Source organism: Phoenix dactylifera, chromosome 8 (genome assembly GCF_051530095.1).
Source record: "Phoenix dactylifera cultivar Ajwa chromosome 8, Ajwa_hap1_PhDact_Kaust_v1.1, whole genome shotgun sequence".
In the NCBI taxonomy this organism is placed as follows: domain Eukaryota; kingdom Viridiplantae; phylum Streptophyta; class Magnoliopsida; order Arecales; family Arecaceae; genus Phoenix; species Phoenix dactylifera.
Window position 1 is genome coordinate 33,454,628 of NC_143197.1, and position 19,906 is coordinate 33,474,533.

At 46.0% G+C, this 19,906-nt stretch overlaps 2 protein-coding genes across 4 annotated transcripts; both read right to left on the reverse strand.

The window, feature by feature from the left end:
• Window positions 1-248: 248 nt before the first annotated feature.
• On the reverse strand, window positions 249-7,579 carry LOC103704172 (GDP-mannose transporter GONST2-like). Of its 3 annotated transcripts, none has more exons than XM_017842016.5 (10): window positions 6,961-7,579; window positions 6,625-6,840; window positions 5,748-5,946; window positions 4,733-4,872; window positions 4,374-4,503; window positions 3,579-3,677; window positions 3,138-3,292; window positions 2,461-2,577; window positions 584-681; window positions 249-491 (listed from the first exon to the last, which is right to left on the reverse strand). In XM_017842016.5, exons 2-10 carry the CDS (start codon window positions 6,828-6,830, stop codon window positions 448-450), a joined length of 1,188 nt encoding a protein of 395 aa, XP_017697505.1. In that variant the 5' UTR covers window positions 6,831-6,840; window positions 6,961-7,579; the 3' UTR covers window positions 249-447. The 3 variants fall into 3 exon arrangements, with proteins under 3 accessions (XP_017697505.1, XP_038981048.1, XP_038981051.1); XM_039125120.3 differs by having other exon boundaries at window positions 6,907-7,544; XM_039125123.2 differs by lacking the exons at window positions 5,748-5,946; window positions 6,625-6,840; window positions 6,961-7,579 and having other exon boundaries at window positions 4,733-4,900.
• Window positions 7,580-16,243: 8,664 nt separating this feature from the next.
• LOC103704040 (nematode resistance protein-like HSPRO1) lies at window positions 16,244-18,165 on the reverse strand. Its single transcript, XM_008787173.6, has one exon. It carries the CDS (start codon window positions 17,933-17,935, stop codon window positions 16,538-16,540), a length of 1,398 nt encoding a protein of 465 aa, XP_008785395.1. The 5' UTR covers window positions 17,936-18,165; the 3' UTR covers window positions 16,244-16,537.
• Between the last annotated feature and the right edge of the window lie 1,741 nt (window positions 18,166-19,906).

Here is a 19,906-nt window from a genome sequence, read left to right on the forward strand (position 1 = left end):
TTTGCATCAGATGCCTGCAGTAATTTAAGAAATTCACAACCAAGCAGCTGAACTAGAAAAGTAAAACAAAAGATAATGGTAATATTGATTGCAGCAATAAATGTTTCAAATGCTGAATTATCATTCAACTTGCATGCAATTATGTAATGGCACCAATGCTGTTTTTCCATTTTTTACTGTGCGCCAGTGACTCTCCTGCAGAAAAAAAAAAAGCAGGCTCGGCATTTGGAAAAATTATGCCATCACAATAAAGGAACAAAATGAATTATATTTTCTCCAACCAATATGATGCACTGCCATGATTCTTTGAATGTCGTAAGTGAGACCTCACTAGCTCCTCTCCTCTATGCTTGTATTACAGAATTAAATGAAAAAACTTCATATTGCATAAGTGTACAAGTAATGTAGAGTCCTGCATGTAATTTCTGTTGCTTCATTCAATGGCAATCACGACATTTTTGCCTTTGCAAAGAAAATTCCAGCAAAAAGACCTGCTCAAGAGTAAAGCATGATAGTGAGATAGAGTCAGATAATTCAGACGCTGAAAGGTACAAAGAAGTCTTTATGCAAGAGAAAATATTACCAAAAACTATGCTGAATAAGTTGGGAACACTAGTTGGGACTCTGAACAGCAAGATACCAGCAATGGAGATAGGAATCTTGTTCAATGAGCCCACTAGACTGTAAAAGAGAAAATCCTTCACATTTACTGCAGAGTAAATATTTCAGAATAGCAGTAGATGCACACATGCCCACCCATGCACGCTCTCATGAACAACAAGGAGATTTCATATTTATGTTGATAAAAATAATTTGCATTTTTTTCCATTTCAAAAAAATTGAGTTAAGATGGGATATTAGGAGATATTGGTGCTCCTTTATGATATTAAATCCTCAAGCAGTAAAATATTGAATGTTCGAAGAAACAAAGAGTACTTAATTTGCCACAGCGTCATTAACCTATCCAGAACAGCTAGGAACTCCCAAGAGTGACAAATAACTTTCAGACTCATAAAAGCTTGCTCTTGTTTATAGATATCAGCTTTAATTTTCTTGGTCAATAGAAGTTGGCATAGGAGTGGCAACATGGTGGATCTAGTTAGAGTCAACCTCACATGCCAATGGTAGGTCAGTGCTGCTTATTGCCATAGAAACCAGCAAGTCAACCTGCACAGCTCAAGCTGACCCGTCTACCCAAGCCAAAACTTAAATCTTCTTCATATTCATGAAGAAAAGTGAAAAACAAGGAAAAGAGAATGGAGATAGTAGAGCAAAGTTTAATAAGTTTACACGCAAACTTAAATTAAAGAATATATCAAGATGGAAAATTTTATTTTTTTTCAAAAATATGTACAAGCTCTAAACAGAAAAACCAAAGATTATTTGTGAACTAATCATTTTACCGAATCATAATAGCTCTTGGTCCTTCCAAGCGAAGACAATTACCAAGGTTGGCACTTTTGAATGCCCTATTGCTGAATTCATGAGACTCAAATATAGGCAGTCCACAAATGAAAGAAGAAAACATCCTGCTGCACTAGATTATTACCTTCTCACTTACCAGGTTTTACTGAACTCTTCTGACCAGAGGATGTGAATCTGATGGCCAAGTAAATTTCTAATTGTACTGGTATTGTAGGAACTCTTCACTATAGGAATTAATATGGAAACCAACCAAAACATGACAAACATCATATTCATTACCGTCATGACTCATGGTTCCCACCAAAACCTCTCACATTCAGCGAACAGCTATCATGGTGCCTAACCCAGACCTGACCAAACTCAGAATTACATGACCTAAATCTCATGCTTGGTCAAGTTAGCTGGGCAGGTCCCAGATCCCCACTCCAAAATGTTGGGATAGCCATGCTGCATCCATGCAAAATTTTTCCTTTCCACAAGAAAAATAGTGGTTCAAATTTCCAGCGATTAACACCAGCACGGTATACCTTTTGTTGGATACGAAAAAGGTTAGTTGGATTCCATCTCACAAACTCAAAGTTCTAAGTCATCGGTCAAACAACCAAGTCTCTGAGCTCGAATCTGATACTTAACATTCAAGTGTTCCTACTCTCTAGTCCTTGTTTCTATTTACCACTAACTGCATCATGAAACATTTTTTTAAAAAAGAAAAAAAGAACAAGAATACAGAACAATACAGTAGAACTAACGTTAAATTGATATCAAGAGGAAAAAGAAAAAGGAGACATAAAAAAACAAGTATTCTATTACATCGACAAACAATGATCATCATGAAACTCAACAGGCAGCATAGAGGATCAAGTATATTTTGGCTCATATTTCCATTTTCCGTGAAAGATAATTATTGGCTCTTATCAACTATGCCAATGAGCTGAACATATGTAATGCAATCTGGCAAGCAGTGCACCCATAAATGCAATGACATTTTTTCCTACCATTTTACTGACATTCAGAATCTAAGTTCAGGATCTTTACCTGTAGGTGGTGGGGCCAGTTTGTTTTAAAAACCACATAGAGGTGAAACTGATGGCAAGTCCAAGTAATCCACTTGCCGTCGCCACCACCCAGAATATAGGCATCCTGATTACGTCCCTGCACATTGAAAACAATAGTCAGGCAACATATTTCAAAAAGAAAAGGGACAGCTACGCATAATAAAGAAGCTGAGAAGCTCAGCCAACCCTTGCAAATCCAGGATTAAAGAAACTCAAAACTTCAATTTGTCCACACAAATAAATTCAGTGGTCACTTTGTAGGCGAAACAAGCATACCAATGAAACAAAGCACTAAGCACGAGAAGAACAATCAAGATAGAAGAGCTTCAAGACTGAGATCCAGAAATCACATAGTTTCACTGTAGTTGCATGTTTAGACTAGTTTGCAAGCTGAGACATGATTGGTTGGTGGCAAAAATGGTAGCAGTAGGTTATAAAAGTTCTACGAAAACAATGTCGAAGATACACAAAAGGCCGAACCGAAGCATCAGTTTGCAAATACAGGAGTAAGTCCAAGATAATTATTTCAACCTACAAAAACAGGCCAGTGTAATCAGACCTATTGACTAAATGAGCAGAAATCCTAGAACCATGCTGATAGAGATTTACAGTCCAAACCAAGTTTAGTTTTAATAATAGTCAAAACTGATTGCTTACGCCTTGTAAACATATTCCCACTCATTGAAGAGAATAATCAAGAATATGGCAAAGGGTAATGACAGCAAATTGTTCAGTAGCACCATAGACACTTCATTGAGTGAACCAGATTGAGTCAATTGTCTTGCCGTATCCATCTTCCAACGCAGGATCAGCTGTCATAATGGAAAAGAATTGATGCCAATTGGTGTTAGAAAGAAAAAAAGACTTGAGAGCATAGATATCAGACTATGAATAGCATGAGAGAAGAAGCAGAAAAAGGGAAAAAGAGGGTGAACTGTGAAACAAACCTATTTAGAGTTTTCTAGAAGTGTGATATAAACATTTTTGGCAATGTGATTTTAAACATTGTGCAGCTGTGCATAGTTTCAGCTAAACAAATACCTATTGATCATCGGCACTCCAAAACCAACATTAGTAGCTGCTTGCAAAGATACTTACTGAGTAGCTTGCTGTGAAAATGCAGTTCATAAATTGCCACATATAGCCTACCGCATGGAAAGTTAAATCAGTGATTCCCCCACATAGAGCTGATACAACCTGGCAATGCAAAGAGCACGCAAGCATTTCTTACAAAGAAGAATACACAAATCAAGCATCTTATTAAGCAGGATAATCTATTAGTCCATTACATGCACATTGAGTTATAACAATGCCACATAGAGCAGCTCAGTCTATGTTTCCCAATTCTACTTTAAATTACCTACTGATCCCAATTAAACCAGAACCAGGTCAATATCTGGTCAATTCGCAACAAAAAAAAAAGGCAATGAGAAGAAAGATAACAAGGGCTGTGCCCAAATGCTGCCCTCTTGACACTCTGAGGGTCTATCTGCCTCTCCCATATCACTAGTGATGTAAATATTGCATAAGTAATCAATTAGCTTAATAGATAGAAACGTCAGTGGAACCTGAAGAAGCCAACTCAGTCACTTTTCCAATATATAACTCAGGCTGATTTTAAAAAATTAACGTCCCATATTATTCTGCAGAATTACTCAACTTTCATAAATAGCAATAGCTTGCTGCTTCATAAGTACTACACTCTTCCAACAACCATAATGCTAAACTGTGTGTCAAGTACCATATAAATATTATGAAGCATGAAAGAAAGGGTTATCTCAAATGATGATTTACTTAGCATATATCAAATGATTATGATGCACGACTTGACAAATCTACAGAATGTGACATCCAGAGAATAAATAACATAGAGCAGGTATGAACATTACCTACCATTAGAAAAAGGGCAGCCCAGACTTTCTCATTCTGGCGTTTTCTGAAAAAATATGTTTCTCCAATAGCTGTTAAAATGTTTGTCATGTTCTTTAATATGGTGACCATCGCAACATTTATGTACTTCAAACTGGAAAAAAAAACAAGGGCAAAAATAAAATGAAAAGATTAGGACCCTGAAGTGGGTGTGTATACAGGTATGTAACAACACATCAATTCTATGAGGTCATGCTATACATCTAAACTAACAGAGTTAAAAGTTTAGCATTCTTTTTGAGGTATCATAATTTACAACTTGTTCTTTAAGCCTCTAAATGAAGGCCCAGTCCCACATTTGTAAAAAAGAGCTTGCCAATTACCTGTACATGCCTGTCACCAGCATACAGACAAATATAAAGTTTACAGGAACCCAAACTCGGATCAGCTTCCATGTGAGTCTTTCTGTTGTGACTACTCCAAAGAACACCAATGTTATGACAATTGCGACACTTATAAAATTCTGCAGTGTATAAGATCATCAGCTCATCTCTTAACTATATGACCAATAATAAACTGAAGAGGGCTTTAAAAAGAAAGAATGATAAATGTGTCATTAAAGTATTAATGCTTCAACCCTGATATCCAGAAGAAAATTTCATGGCAGCAGCAGAGCATTGTCTTAAGATAAAATTATGGGTATAAAACTTGATAAAATCAAAATATAGCAGCTATATATATGATATAGGTGATATCTTAAGTTATGTTGTCACTTTTTATTTCTTCAAATAACGATGAGCAATAATAAAATTCAGAAGGCGGCCTAACATGGTGCACAATCAATTCATGAATATGCATGGATAAATGTCATTAAATTAAGCTGAATGTTACTATAACCAGGATCATTTCCTTTCAGCGAAGCTGACAACAAAGACAAGGGAATTTAGTATCTAACAATGAATAAGCATCATTATCGTTAATCTTCATAAACAAGAAAAAAGAAAAAATATATCTCTTTTGGCTAAATTGGTTCACCAAGACAAAAAGTAGGTTAATGCATAAACTGGGGCTTGAGGTCTGGCCCGAATCATTGACCACAGGGGTCACATGGATATAGCTCCAATATGCTGAACCCAAAAACAAGGAATCCAACAAGTGCATGACATTCTAGAATGCATTCACAAATAAGTAGGGAGTGATAACATCACTGATTCAGACCATGGAAACTCAGAAGTGCCATCAATGCATTTAGTTACAACTTCTTTCACCATATGCACTCTGATGTAAGTATTTCACCACAGATAAGGTAACTAGATGCAAGATGAAAAGTCAAATGTACACATGTAGATGAGGTAAATTACCCCAAATAAGCATATTATATGCCATAAACATTATTACCTGGTAAAGCATTAGTGATATGCCAGCATGAAAATTATAGCCAGAAAGAACAACTTTGTTCAGCAATATCATGCAGCAAGAAGAAATGCAATAAGCCATTCCAGATAGCAAGGGCCCAGATTTACTTTCAATTCCATTATGCCGCTTTCCATTTTCATCAAAGACATCATCTGATGCTGCTTGAGTTCCATTAGATGTTCTGCATTGGACCAATTGAAGTTTAATAGTACGATACATGAGTAATATAAAGAGACACTGCTAATTGAATTCTGGTATGAGCTCTGTTAGCAGAAGATAGTTCAAATAGCCATTACGTGTAGCTGGTATGATATAATACCAAAATAGGCATTATGTGTTTTTCTGGTATGATATAATACTCGTACATGCAGACTCCTCGGAGAGGACTCACTCTGGATCACGATTGATATTCATGCTATTAAAAAAAATAACAGAGTACTGACTCCTGCATGAATTTCTGATATATTAAAGTCGATGATGTCCTCGTATAGTCAAACAGTTTACTTGGATGGGCAAATACCAAGGTTGCTCTTCCAGCTCAATGCAACTCTGCTTTTTGCTTGGATCATATGATACAGTGGCCTACTATAGCTTGTCTTCATATCAGAAAAAAAAAAGAGAACTAAAACCAAGATTAGAAACAGCAACAAAAATAGTAGCAGCAGCAAAAGCAGTACCATATCATTATTGCATGTCAAAATGAAGAGAGGGAGCATCATGATTCAACACTTCCTTTTTCCCGAAAAAAAAAAAGAAAAGAAAAGGGAAAGGAAAAAGTCCACAAGTTAAAAAGGAGTAGAAATTGCGGGCTAGATAGAGAAATAGTGGGAATTGATTGGAGAAGTTATGAAGCATGCACCTGTTAATCATGGCCCTCGTCGCAACTTTGATCAGCGAGTTCTTTCCTTGCTTGAGAAAACTATGAAGGATCTTGCAGCGTGCTTTATTGCTGAAATCTGTAGCCACATTCTTAGCTTTGAAGTCAGGTTCCTCTAAATCATAGCTTTTGGGTATAGCCTCTGCATCATAGTTAATAAATAAATCTGATTTGAAATCCGTAGGCATGGCACTGCACCTGCAAGGACGGGGAAATATCAAGAACAAAGGCAGGAACCGTAAGAAAGAGAACAGAAAGAATCACCTCAGAGACAAATGACAAGAAAATAGAGCTGCTTCTCTCAGATCTTCGGACTACCTCTGTATTGTATGCTGTTCTTCTTCTCGGATCAGGACGAATCAGATCGCCTGGTGCAGGCGTCCCCCAAAAGGCAGAGGAGATTGGAATAAATGAACGAACAGGGGCGGGGGCTTTAAAAGGGAGGAATCGAAGGAATGCACTGGTGTGCCGACAATGTGAATGGGCACGCGAAGGAGGGTGTGGGAGATGGAGGAGGGGCGAAGGAAGGGCGTGGATCTTGATGTGGGGAGACCTAGATTCAATTCCTCCGAGTGCGCGAGCTCTTCTATCGAGGAGGAGGAGGAGGAGGAGGCGGCGGCCCCTGGACAGCAACAGAAGGAGAGACCGGCGATGCCCCCGCGATTCCTGGGGAGCTGGAGCCATTGAACTCCAGGCAAAGTCGTCGGACCTCTTCCCGAGATCCAGCAAGTCAAAAATGGATTGTTTTCATCCGTAGAACCCCTCCATCATGTCCATGCACATGGATTGGAGGCATGACGCCAAGTGTCGGCCCGCCCATAGTTTGAGTGTTGAGAGGGGAAGCAAAGGGAGGGGAGAGCGCAGAAAACGTGGATGAAGGCGTCGCCTGGGCGGCGACGGTCGGAACGATAAACGCGCGCTTGCAGTCGAGGGACTCAATTCAAGGAATGGAAACGGCACGGAACAGAAAAGGAGGGGGAAAGTGACGTGCGTTCCGCATGGTAATTTGTGTGCGGGGACGACTTCATTTGTAATATATAGCGTAGGATTGGGAGCACCGGGCGAGCGAGCGGTGCGATGCCACGAGCGCATAATCCGCCATACGCGTTTTCTTTTTAAAAAACAAATGCCAGCTTTCCGACTGACTGCTGCGCGTCACCTGGTACGGATTTGCATCCACGCATCGGGAAATAATTTAGCGCCGTTAAGAATTTGCAGCTCTAAGACTCCGAGCAGAGGCGTTGCATCGGAATGGATTGTATTGGGATGGGGTTGAACGTAGGATAAAAATTTATCAATCTGTACTCGTTTTATTTATTAAATAGATAAAAAAATTCAACTTTGAATCTGGTCATTTTATTAGTCTGATAATTTAATTTAATATATAACAGATTGAATCAAATTAAATAAATTTAATAATTAAGTATTGCTGCCTCTATCTCTAATGCAGTACCTCCTCATTTCGAAGTTTTTTTTTTTTATTGAGTCTCAAATAAAAAAACTACTCCATGATATAAGTCAGCCATAAGCAGGGGCAGCTATAAGAGCAGTGGACTGTGGTCGGCAGGGAAGAAAACAATTGCTCCTGTTGTGAGGGGATCCCGGACTTTAGTCCCACATCGACCGAGTAACGGAAAGCTTTGTGCCTTATAATGAGGAGGCTCAAGGCTTTCCTCTCGAGAGCCCTTTTGTGGGACAAAACCATGAGGGGCGTTGGCGGGTGACCCCCGTGCGAGCTCCGCGCTTACGGACAGATGCGCCCCCTGCGCGAGCTCCGCGCCAGCAGGGCATCCCCAAAGCGGACAATACCTCGGGAAGGGACGCGGTCTCTTTCGTTGCTCGGATCGATGGGGGGCTATGTTGGTGAAGGGGTGCAAATCCCGCATTAGCTCCCTCGATGCCTGTGTTAGCCAACCAATTGGACGGCTGATTTCCATATCGCAAGATGTCCTTGATTGACAAATTATTTTTTGGATCCAATCTAGCAACAAAACTGTAGATTGGGCCAATAATAGCCCATCTTCTTAGCTATTTTCATGATCTAAGCCACCATAGCTATAGACCAAAAACTCCGGTGGAAAATTCAAAATTGAAACTCCCAACCACCTCTCTCAATCTCCCTCCTGCTCTTTATCCACCTTTCATCTTTAGGCTCACCTGTCGGTGCTCGCCCACTCGGACATCATCGACAGCCGCATGCCGTCGGGATCAACGATCGAGATCTCACGGGTCTGCCCTGCCGGCATATCCATGAAAATCGTCCTGCTGTGTTGGAGGTCGTCGGCGAGGGAGACGAACCGCTGCTCATCGTCCCCCATCGCAAAGGTTCCCGACGCATAGTTTTAGAGGAGAACTTGCACTGGTTTGATTCAAGTAAAAACTTGCTACTGGTTCGGCTCAAGAGTTCGAGGAAATGACCAAATTTATTGTCGTGTAGTCACCTTCCGGTCACATGCATGTTTCGGGAATGCTAGCAATGGATTAAAGGGCACTGTTTAACATACTCCTCTTGAATTTGGATCCTCTACGGTCCCAATTGGACGGCAGAGAGCTTGCATTGCAAACATCCAATTGGATGGGGCCTGCATTATTTGATGAGACGTGCAGGCCTATGCACCGGGGCGACCCCTTTCGGTCATGACCTCGCGCCATTCACGGGCGGTTGTGCTTGATAGGCTCTCGATCCTCGTCTCACGATGCAAATGTTGATGCGTCGTGTTTTGATTTGACACCAACAGGTATGCATACTGTTGGTAGAAAAATGGACCACCCCACAAATGTGATTATAGCACCCAAATCCATCAGCAAGCTCGAGCTCATCCTAAGTGATGGAGCTCTTCCGCTCTCGAGCTCATCCTAAGTGATCGGGCTCTTCCGCTCTCGAGCTCATCCTAAGTGATCAAGCTCTTCCGCTCTCGAGCTCATAGACCAGAGAGCCGAGACCAGAGAGCCGAGACCAGAAGGTCGAGACCAGAGAGCCGAGACCAGAAGGCCGAGACCAGAAGGCCGAGACCAGAGAGCCGAGACCAGAAGGCCGAGACCAGAAGGCCGAGACCAGAGAGCCGAGACCAGAAGGCCGAGACCAGAAGGCCGAGACCAGAGAGCCGAGACCAGAAGGCCGAGCACAGCAGGCCGAGCCCATGCCTTAGCCAAATATCCAATTTCCACCTAACCCTCTAAGGGACCTGACAACTCCACTATAACCTGCCACTATCTCCAAGCCATCAAGGCATAAGATCTTCGCAGGTATTCGGCACGACCTGCCATTAATGCACGAGACTCTCTCAAGTCTCCGATGCACTCAGTCATTTAATGAACACGGCCCAAGACGATCTCCGGATCACTGAACCATCAGAACGTATGGCTCTCCCTGACCGCCGGTTCATTCGGTAATAAATGCACTTACCATCCACGGACCCCAGGCCCACCACAGCCGGCGGTTCAACCACTCCAATAGGTCCGATCGACCGTGACAACTCCCTGATTCCGGTCTGATCCGGTCCCGTTCTCCATTACGCCATTAATGGGCCAAATCGTGCCCAATTATTACAAAACAGGACAAACCTCCTGTCACCTCCCACGTAACAAAAATCCTCCTATAAAAGGAAACCTGGAGGAAAAAGGGAAAGGGGACCAAAAACAAGAGAAAAAACCCGGAGCTGGAGAGAACCCTCCTAGACCGGGGAAAAAAGGAAGAAAACAGCACAGACACAATTGAACACAGGATTCTCTTTGTCTTCTCCACATACTCTCTCCCCTGCTCTCTCCACATACTTGCCCCCTCTGACTTAGGCATCGGAGGGCCGGCGCCGGGGAGCCCGGCCACCGGTTTTCTTTGCAGGACTTGCACACCCCCCCGCAGCGGAGGACGCAGCCAGCCGGCGCACCGCCGTCCGCCCCTGCAGCAGCGGAGCTCCTCCTTCCCCGGCTTCACGGCGGCCCCCGGGTCCAATTTCCAGCAACAGTTGGCGCTAGAGGAAGGGACCGAGTTCGTTGCCATGAAGCTAAGGAGCAAAGGGGCTTCCAATGCCTCTCAACGACCTCCACCTAGTCCGGAGCGTTCCGTCCGGAACTCATCACCTCCGACCGAGTCAGTTCATCAAGTTCGGCCGGAGCAGTTCGATGCCCTGGTACAACAAGTGCAAGCCTTGGCTACCGCTGTCCAAAGCTTGCAACCCAGGGGCATCCCAACGGCACCGCCTCCTCCGGCTCCAGTTCAACCGGAGCCCCCTACAAGCGGGTTTCCCCTTCGAGTATCATGCTCCAAGTCCCAAACGCTCAGTCCAAAATTCACCATTAAGATCTCCGGTAGATCAAGTTCCACAAGTCCAACTCGAGCACTTCGATGCGCTTGTGCAGCAAGTCCAAGCGCTAGCTATTTGCAGCCCAAAGCCTGCAACAAGTGGAGGCCCCTCCTGTGCCGCCTCCACGGAATCATGTGAAGCAGAGGAAGCAACTTTCTCCTGACTCCCGAGCCATCTCGAATCAGGCATGGCTCCCGCTGCAACGACGTATGTGGGGGCAACCAGTGAGAAGTAGTAGTCCAAGTCTCATGTCAACGAGTTGGGGGGAAAGAGAAATAAAAGCTGAGGTCTGGAGAAGGAAAGTTATGGAGCTTTAAAATGGGATTGTAAGCCTCTGTGACAAAGGGTACAGCCCCATTAAATCCCATTATCCTTCCAAGTCTTCTGTCTTCCGGCAGCAAGCAAGAAACCAGCATGTACTCCCTCCTTACGGGCGTAAGTCCTTGGGACGGCGCCCGCGACATTGCTCCCCTTTCAGAGCGTCGCCATCACTGAAGCCCCCGCCGAGCTCATGTAGACCGAGCTCAGAAACCCGAGCGCAAAACACCTAAAAAATCAAGCCAAAGAAGGCCAGTGCCGAACCAAGTCCTGAGGGACTTCGAAGCTCGAGAGCTATCAAAATATCTCCAAAAGGTACAGGACGCCACTTTGGCTTCAAATAAATTCAATATTTTATCTATTTTCAGGTTAGCCAACGAGCTCGGCTCGTTCTCCTACCCTGACCACGGTCAGGATGCCCTGAGACGTCAGGATGCCCCAATATATTGGGATGCCCTGCCACAACGGGATGCCCCGGCTATAGGGACGCCCGAGACGTCGGGATATGAGTTAGCGGTCCTCTCTGACCGAACGAGCTCGGCTCGTGCTCCATCGGCTGAGTTAACGGTCCTCTCTGACCGGACGAGCTCGGCTCGTGCTCCATCGGCTATGAGTTAGCGGTCCTCTCTGACCGGACGAGCTCGGCTCGTGCTCCATCGGCTTCCACCGTCGAGCTCGGCTCGTGCTCCCCATCTATTGAGCAGCGGTCCTCTCTGACCGGACGAGCTCGGCTCGTGCTCCATCTATTGAGCAGCGGTCCTCTCTGACCGGACGAGCTCGGCTCGTGCTCCATCTATTGAGTAGCGGTCCTCTCTGACCGGACGAGCTCGGCTCGTGCTCCATCGACTATTGAGTAGCGGTCCTCTCTGACCGGACGAGCTCGGCTCGTGCTCCATCTATTGAGTAGCGGTCCTCTCTGACCGGACGAGCCCGGCTCGTGCTCCATCTATTGAGTAGCGGTCCTCTCTGACCGGACGAGCCCGGCTCGTGCTCCATCTATTTAGTAGCGGTCCTCTGACCGGACGAGCCCGGCTCGTGCTCCATCTATTGAGCAGCGGTCCTCTCTGACCGGACGAGCTCGGCTCGTGCTCCAACTATTGATTAGCGGTCCTCTCTGACCGGACGAGCTCGGCTCGTGCTCCAACTATTGAGTAACGGTCCTCTCTGACCGGACGAGCTCGGCTCGTGCTCCATCAACTATTGATTAGCGGTCCTCTGACCGGACGAGCTCGGCTCGTGCTCCAACTATTGAGTAACGGTCCTCTCTGACCGGACGAGCTCGGCTCGTGCTCCATCGACTATTGAGTAGCGGTCCTCTCTGACAGGACGAGCTCGGCTCGTGCTCCATCGATTGTTGAATAGCGGTCCTCTGACCGGACGAGCTCGGCTCGTGCTCCTACCTCGACCTCGGCCGGGATGCCTCGAGACGTCGAGACGCCCCGGTTCATCGGGATGCCCCGATACGTTGGGATGTTGTCTTTATTGGCCAAACGAGCTCGGCTCATTCTTTACCAGCTTCAACCAACGAGCTCGGCTCGTTCCTTCATCGATGGATTTCTCTGTCGACGCCCTCCAAAAACGGAGTCCGAGCAGAGAAGCGTCTTCAGTCGCCTCGGCGCCAGGACGCACACGGTACAAGGTACCTATTTATTTAATGTCTTTACATTACCCATTATTGGATTTCTCTGTCGACGCCCTCCAAAAACGGAGTTCGAGCAGAGAAGCGTCTTCAGTCGCCTCGGCGCCAGGACGCACACGGTACAAGGTACCTATTTATTTAATGTCTTTACATTACCTATTATTGGATTTCTCTGTCGACGCCCTCCAAAAACGGAGTCCGAGCAGAGAAGCGTCTTCAGTCGCCTCGGCGCAAAGACGCACACGGTACAAGGTACCCATTCATTTAATGTCTTTACATTATTTTATTCTTGGACTTTTCTCTGCCGACGTCCCCAAAGAACGGAGTCCGAGCAGAGAAGCGTCTTCAGTCGCCTCGGCGCAAGGACGCACACGGTACAAGGTACCCATTCATTTAATGTCTTTACATTCTCATTTATCTTTACTTGGATTCTTCTCTGCCGACGTCCCCAAAGAACGGACTCCGAGCAGAAAAAGCGTCTTCAGTCGCCTTGGTGTAAGAACACTCACAGCACCAGGACGATCGATGACTGAACTACTTCCTTCGCCCGAGCCAAAAAGCAGCTCGGACTCGGAAGTCGGGGGGTAGTGTTGGTGGAAAAATGGACCACCCCACAAATGTAATTATAGTACCCAAATCCATCAGCAAGCTCGAGCTCATCCTAAGTGATAGAGCTCTTCCGCTCTCAAGCTCATCCTAAGTGATCGGGCTCTTCCGCTCTCGAGCTCATCCTAAGTGATCGAGCTCTTCCGCTCTCGAGCTCATAGACCAGAGAGCCGAGACCAGAGAGCCGAGACCAGAAGGCCGAGACCAGAGAGCCGAGAGCAGAAGGCCGAGACCAGAGAGCCGAGACCAGAGAGCCGAGACCAGAAGGCCGAGACCAGAGGGCCGAGACCAGAAGGCCGAGACCAGAGAGCCGAGACCAGAGAGCCGAGACCAGAAGGCCGAGACCAGAAGGCCGAGCACAGCAGGCCGAGCCCATGCCTTAGCCAAATATCCAATTTCCACCTAACCCTCTAAGGGACCTGACAACTCCACTATAACCTGCCACTATCTCCAAGCCATCAAGGCATAAGATCTTCGCAGGTATTCGGCACGACCTGCCATTAATGCACGAGACTCTCTCAAGTCTCCGATGCACTCAGTCATTTAATGAACACGGCCCAAGACGATCTCCGGATCACTGAACCATCAGAACGTATGGCTCTCCCTGACCGCCGGTTCATTCGGTAATAAATGCACTTACCATCCACGGACCCCAGGCCCACCACAGCCGGCGGTTCAACTACTCCAACAGGTCCGATCGACCGTGACAACTCCCTGATTCCGGTCTGATCCGGTCCCGTTCTCCATTACGCCATTAATGGGCCAAATCGTGCCCAATTATTACAAAACAGGACAAACCTCCTGTCACCTCCCAGGTAACAAAAATCCTCCTATAAAAGGAAACCTGGAGGGAAAAGGGAAAGGGGACCAAAAACAAGAGAAAAAACCCGGAGCTGGAGAGAACCCTCCTAGACCGAGGGAAAAAGGAAGAAAACAGCACAGACACAATTGAACACAAGATTCTCTTTGTCTTCTCCACATACTCTCTCCCCTGCTCTCTCCACATACTTGCCCCCTCTGACTTAGGCATCGGAGGGCCGGCGCCGGGGAGCCCGGCCACCGGTTTTCTTTGCAGGACTTGCACACCCCCCCGCAGCGGAGGACGCAGCCAGCCGGCGCACCGCCGTCCGCCCCCTGCAGCAGCGGAGCTCCTCCTTCCCTGGCTTCACGGCGGCCCCCGGGTCCAATTTCCAGCAACACATACTTCAATATATATTTTTTTGAAAAAAAGCAAACTGAGAGATGACTGAAAAAATAGAAGATGATATCTATTTACCCACATCTGAGTTCGTTTGGCATGTGATCCGGCTCCTTATGATGATTTTAGATTTTTTCTAGACATTCGTGGTATCTAAGCTGGACGCATGAACGCAATTTTAGGTATTATAAACCGAACATGTGGTGCAATCATGTATCATTAATTCAGCTTTATTGTCTGGTAGCAAATGATGATGCTTGACACGGAATAGTCTTATCTGGATTCCTAAGATGAATGGCAGCTATCCATCCGATGGATGATGTGGTAAGTATCAAGAGTCGTACGATCCTCTATGATGCAAAATATGCACCACGGAGGATCCGAACTCCTAACAAGGTGCAGCATAGTGCCATAATGAAGACCCACACTCATAGTTCTTTTCTGTACGTGGCGGCAAAGAGTTCTTTATACTCATGGTTGCAATCATTATACGTATTTCAGTGATCCTGCAAGATGGTAGAGAGGTGGATGAAGTGGCTAGCGGCGATGGCATAGCCGAGGGTGTCAATAGGCTGCAGTTGATGCAGTCTCATAACTGGTGAGAAATTGCTATAAATGGAGCCTAGTAGGAATGGAATTGAGATGGCAAAACAAGTTCTAAGCAAGGTAGCGGAGTGGAGCCTGACGGCGGAGCTGGAGTGATGGAAGAACCAACCAAGCACAAAGGCAACGGCATGTGAATATTTGGTCAAGTAGAAGACAATCCTCTTTGATGTATATGCAATCTTTTGTGTATAGGTCAGCTGAATGTTATCGAGCCGGACTACCCTATTAATTTTGAATTGGTGGGCTAGATGGTGCCGGCCCATCATATTGACTTAGGTAGGGTTTGTGCAAGGGATGCTCAGATTAATCAGAAATGGAAGACCGACACTGCAGTTTTGATTTCTCTCTATGAACCAATATATATCCCTGATAGACATGAGGGTAATATGTAGTATCATTATGGGTGTGGCATGGCAACTCACTTTGATGAATAGGTTAATATATATCAGCTAGCAAGTGTTAATAGCTTTGGGATGAGGGCATGTCTATGATGCTCCAATTAATCAAAAGTGCAGGAGCAACACTGCATTCTTGATTAATATATTCATACTATGGTTGCACTCATAGTTGAAATAAATGGATTCTTGATGCAGGTCACAAGGCCTTGTATTGTTTTTGTTTAGACCTTTGATTTGCATCAGGCTTCCAGGTCCAATTTGAATAAAAATACTTCTATTTTACCTAGTCCTAGTTAAGACATACTTCCGCTGGTTTCCAAGTCCTCCATTTTTCCAACGACTTTTTTTTGGACTGCTGGAGCTAGCTGATAAGTTGAAAGTTTCCTTCCTACCCTTGTAGAAATGGCTTGATGCGGTCCACCAATATGCATACCTAACTACGAGGTTAGATCTTTAGGAGTAGCACGTATTTGACCAATGACTAATGTACGAGACCGGATCTTGCGGGGAGGCACATGTATGTCTGACCATGGAAAGACAAAGGAGGAGAAAGAATGGATTGAATCGTTTGAATCACGCTAATCAATACGAGTACCAAAAAAAAAAAAACATCTTGTACGGCACCACTGGTCGCAACTCGCAAGTGGCACCATCATCTAAGCAAGCATTCGACTCTGTAAGCTCATATACATATATGATAAATAATTCAAATTCAACAGAATCCATAGGGTTCAAGGTATGAATAAAAACGTATAGTGGCACTACGATAGCACACCAGACCGGAGCCGTGTACTGCACCTAAAACCTCGACATACGCACACCGCATTCACGATCGGCTATCCGATCCGCTCCGGAAGTTACCATGCTCGTTCTGCCAGAAGCTTCCCAAGAACGCCTTGGCCGCATCCAAGCTCGGGAAATAGGGCGGCTCCAAGAACATGTGCGATAGCGAACCCAAGGACTCCGACGGCAGGCACAGGGCCTGGTTGCAGCTCGCTTCCAAGCTCCCCATGACGGCCACGATCAACTGCCGGTACGCGAAGAAGAACTTCTTCACCGCCGTTTCGATCGCCGGCAGCGCCTGCAGCAGACCAACCCTCCCATCCTCGCCCCTCCTCCGGCTGTGGAACAACCTCATGGCCGCTTCCTGAACCCGGGGCCCGCCGCTGGGGTCGACCTCCACCCCGAGAATCCAAGGCACCGTGCGCTTCAGATCCCTGGAGCCATTCGTGACACGGAGCAGAGCGTTCGACCGGAAGCAGAACGCCTCCGATCCGGAGGCGGCGCTGATCCCGAGCTGGCTCTTGAGGCGGAGGAAGTCGTTCGGGTCCATCAGGAGGTGGAGGTCCTCCACCTCGGCCAGAAGCTTCCACACCCGCTCCAGGAGCCAGCAATCGCTCGCCGCCTTCTCCCAATCCTTCCCGTCCATCCTCTCTCCTATTCTTTCCAACAGCTCCCGGGCGGCGAAGAGCCACGATTCCAGAATCTGGTGGGCGGTGAAGAGCGTCTGGTTCTCTTGATTCTTGGACTCCATCGGGCTTTTCTTGAGGGAGTGCAGATCCGACGGCCGGACGACGATATCGTAGTCGAGGGCGGGCTTTCCGGCGAGGTTGGGCTCGCCCAGTCCAAGGGTGAAGGCGCATCGGTGCATCTGGCTCTCGATCTGGAAGAGGATTTTAGAGGCCACGTCCTCCGATTTCTCCCATATGGCTAGCCTTGGAAGGAGGCTCGCCGTGCTCGTGCGGCTCACGACGGTGGACGTCCCGGGGAGCTGCCAGACCTCCTGAGAGCTCTGTTCTCGAGACAGGACCCCCTTGGATGAGCTGAGGTCGGCCACCGGCACCCCGCGGCCGAGCTCCTCCTCTTCGCAGAGGGTGGCGATGAGCTCGATCTGGCGACCGGCGAGGGACTCGAGCCGCCGCTTCCACTCCCGGCGGTTCGCATATGGTCGCGGGTCGGATAGGGTGACAGAGATGAACCGGAACGTGATCTCCAAGGCCTGCAGGGTCGGCTTGAGGATGGACTCGTTCTTCCACCCGGGGAAATTTTTGGAGCTCCAGAGCTTGGAGAGCTCTGGGAGGCGGAGGTACTGCTCGTAAGCGCAAGTAGCGGAGGCGTCTCGGATTTGTGGTGAAGAGGGAGCGGATAGGTATGGATTTCTGTGCGATCCAGCGGATATCCCGGTCGTTGCCATATTTGCTGTTTTCCGCTCCAAATCGATCATCAGCGACGTGCGAGAATGATTTTAAGGGAGGATCGAAGGAAGGGAAGCCTTTGCTTTGCTTGGATGAAAGAAATGGGATATATATAGGCAGCAGTAGTGGGATCGCGGTGGGAAGTGGGAACGGGGAAGCGTGTGGAAGAAATTTTCTAAGGCAAAAAGAGGGCAAGAAATATATAAAAATGCGTGAGAGCTTATCCAAGCACCGGACGAAAGCGTCCAACACGTCTTCTGGCAGTACCGGCCTCCTTGCTTGCACCGACATATATTTATTTTCTAATGTTATTGATATAAAATCTCTAAAATCCTATTCGGTTGGATCTAAAAATAATAATAGCCATCCATACATCTCAAAATTGACCGCAGCCAATATGTTAGACTGACCAACTAAATCTCCTTATGATATCTTCAATCAATCAGTCAAAATTCACCATGCAGTTAGTTTAGAGATGCACGAAGAGTCATCCAAATTTCAAAATCTCTTCTCAGCTAAGGACTCCTTCGCCATGATGGTGAGTGATATTTTTGACTATAGATGCATGAGGCATGATGAGCAAAATACCAGTGCGTGACCTTCGGAATACGCAATGATTTACCAAGATGGCTGATTCATATGCCCAAGTTTTTCAGTGATGGGCATCGACCTTCGTTTATATAAATGAATCTTTAGAGATCTTTCAGGTAAGCGCTCTTGAGTCCATGTATACTTTTGTACCATCGCTCTACCGCTCTCACAGCATCTTCATTGTTCCCTAAGAGTCTATCCGACTTAGACATCAGAATGTTTCTTGCCCGATACTCTCCAGTAAAATGACTTTTTCATTGTTGATCAAGTCGAATCCGGCATTAAGGTAAGAGTTCGAGCATGGTGTCCTTATCCCAGCACCATCTTAGGAACGATTAATGTTTGAACTATTGCTACCTAAGCACATCAACCATCATCTTACCATCTTGGAGGCATATCATGATCTTTTGCCGACTTTTACGATCTAAATGGTCAATGACCGAGTTCTTCAACAATTTAGCTAGCTCAATGCCTTGATGAAATCGGTTTCCAGTAGCAACATATTTATATATAAAATACGTAACATAATGAAGAAGCAGACCCTTGTAAATTATATCATCATTTTTTTTGGCAATGCTAGGACATTCGGTGGGTTTGTGTAGCAAATCATCACGTGGATTTTTGGACAAGCAGTCGTTATAGGAACATATTAGAAGTTTTAACTTATATGGTGGCCATTTTTTAATCTCTTATATTTAATATAATAAATGATTATTTTTCAAAGTTGATTCAGTTGCATGCTTATATGTGATATTTTAAAAAGATTTTGTTGATATTGATAAAAATAATTTCTAAATTGTCCAATAGAAACTTTGCACAGTACGGCGAAAGAAGATGCGGAATATTTAAAAAAAAAAGAAAACTGTAGCAAAAAAGAAGATGCGGAGTTGGATCAGGGGCATCAGATGCTCTGACTTGGGCCATGTTGCGTGATGCAAAGGGGGAATGAATAGCTTGTAAAAAGGATGAGCGGATACGTCCCGTCACGCCAGGAGCATTGTTTTTTTAAAGCGGTTGGACCGAGAGCAAAACATGGTTGGACTCCTTTCCGCGTGGACCGTTCTAAGCTGGCAGCCGCCGCAAAGTGGAAGAAACAAGTCAACAACTGGACGGGCGCAACTTAAGGCCGAGAAAGGGGTCCAACCATCCATGTGGGAAACGAGAGAGCACATGGCCAGCGCAGCGGCTTCCCATTAGATCTGTTCATTGGACGGGACTGGATTCGGGACGGACTCAGAGCCGAGCCCAGCCCGACCCAACCCAACTTCAGGCTTACTTTCCCAACCCGAGCCCGATAACTTCAAACTTCGTGCTGGACCTTTGGCGTCTGTGGACCCACTGGGTGGGGAGGGCCTCGAGCTTTCAGAACTTCATATCAGGGAAACGAAAGGAGAACCGGAGGGAGCTCT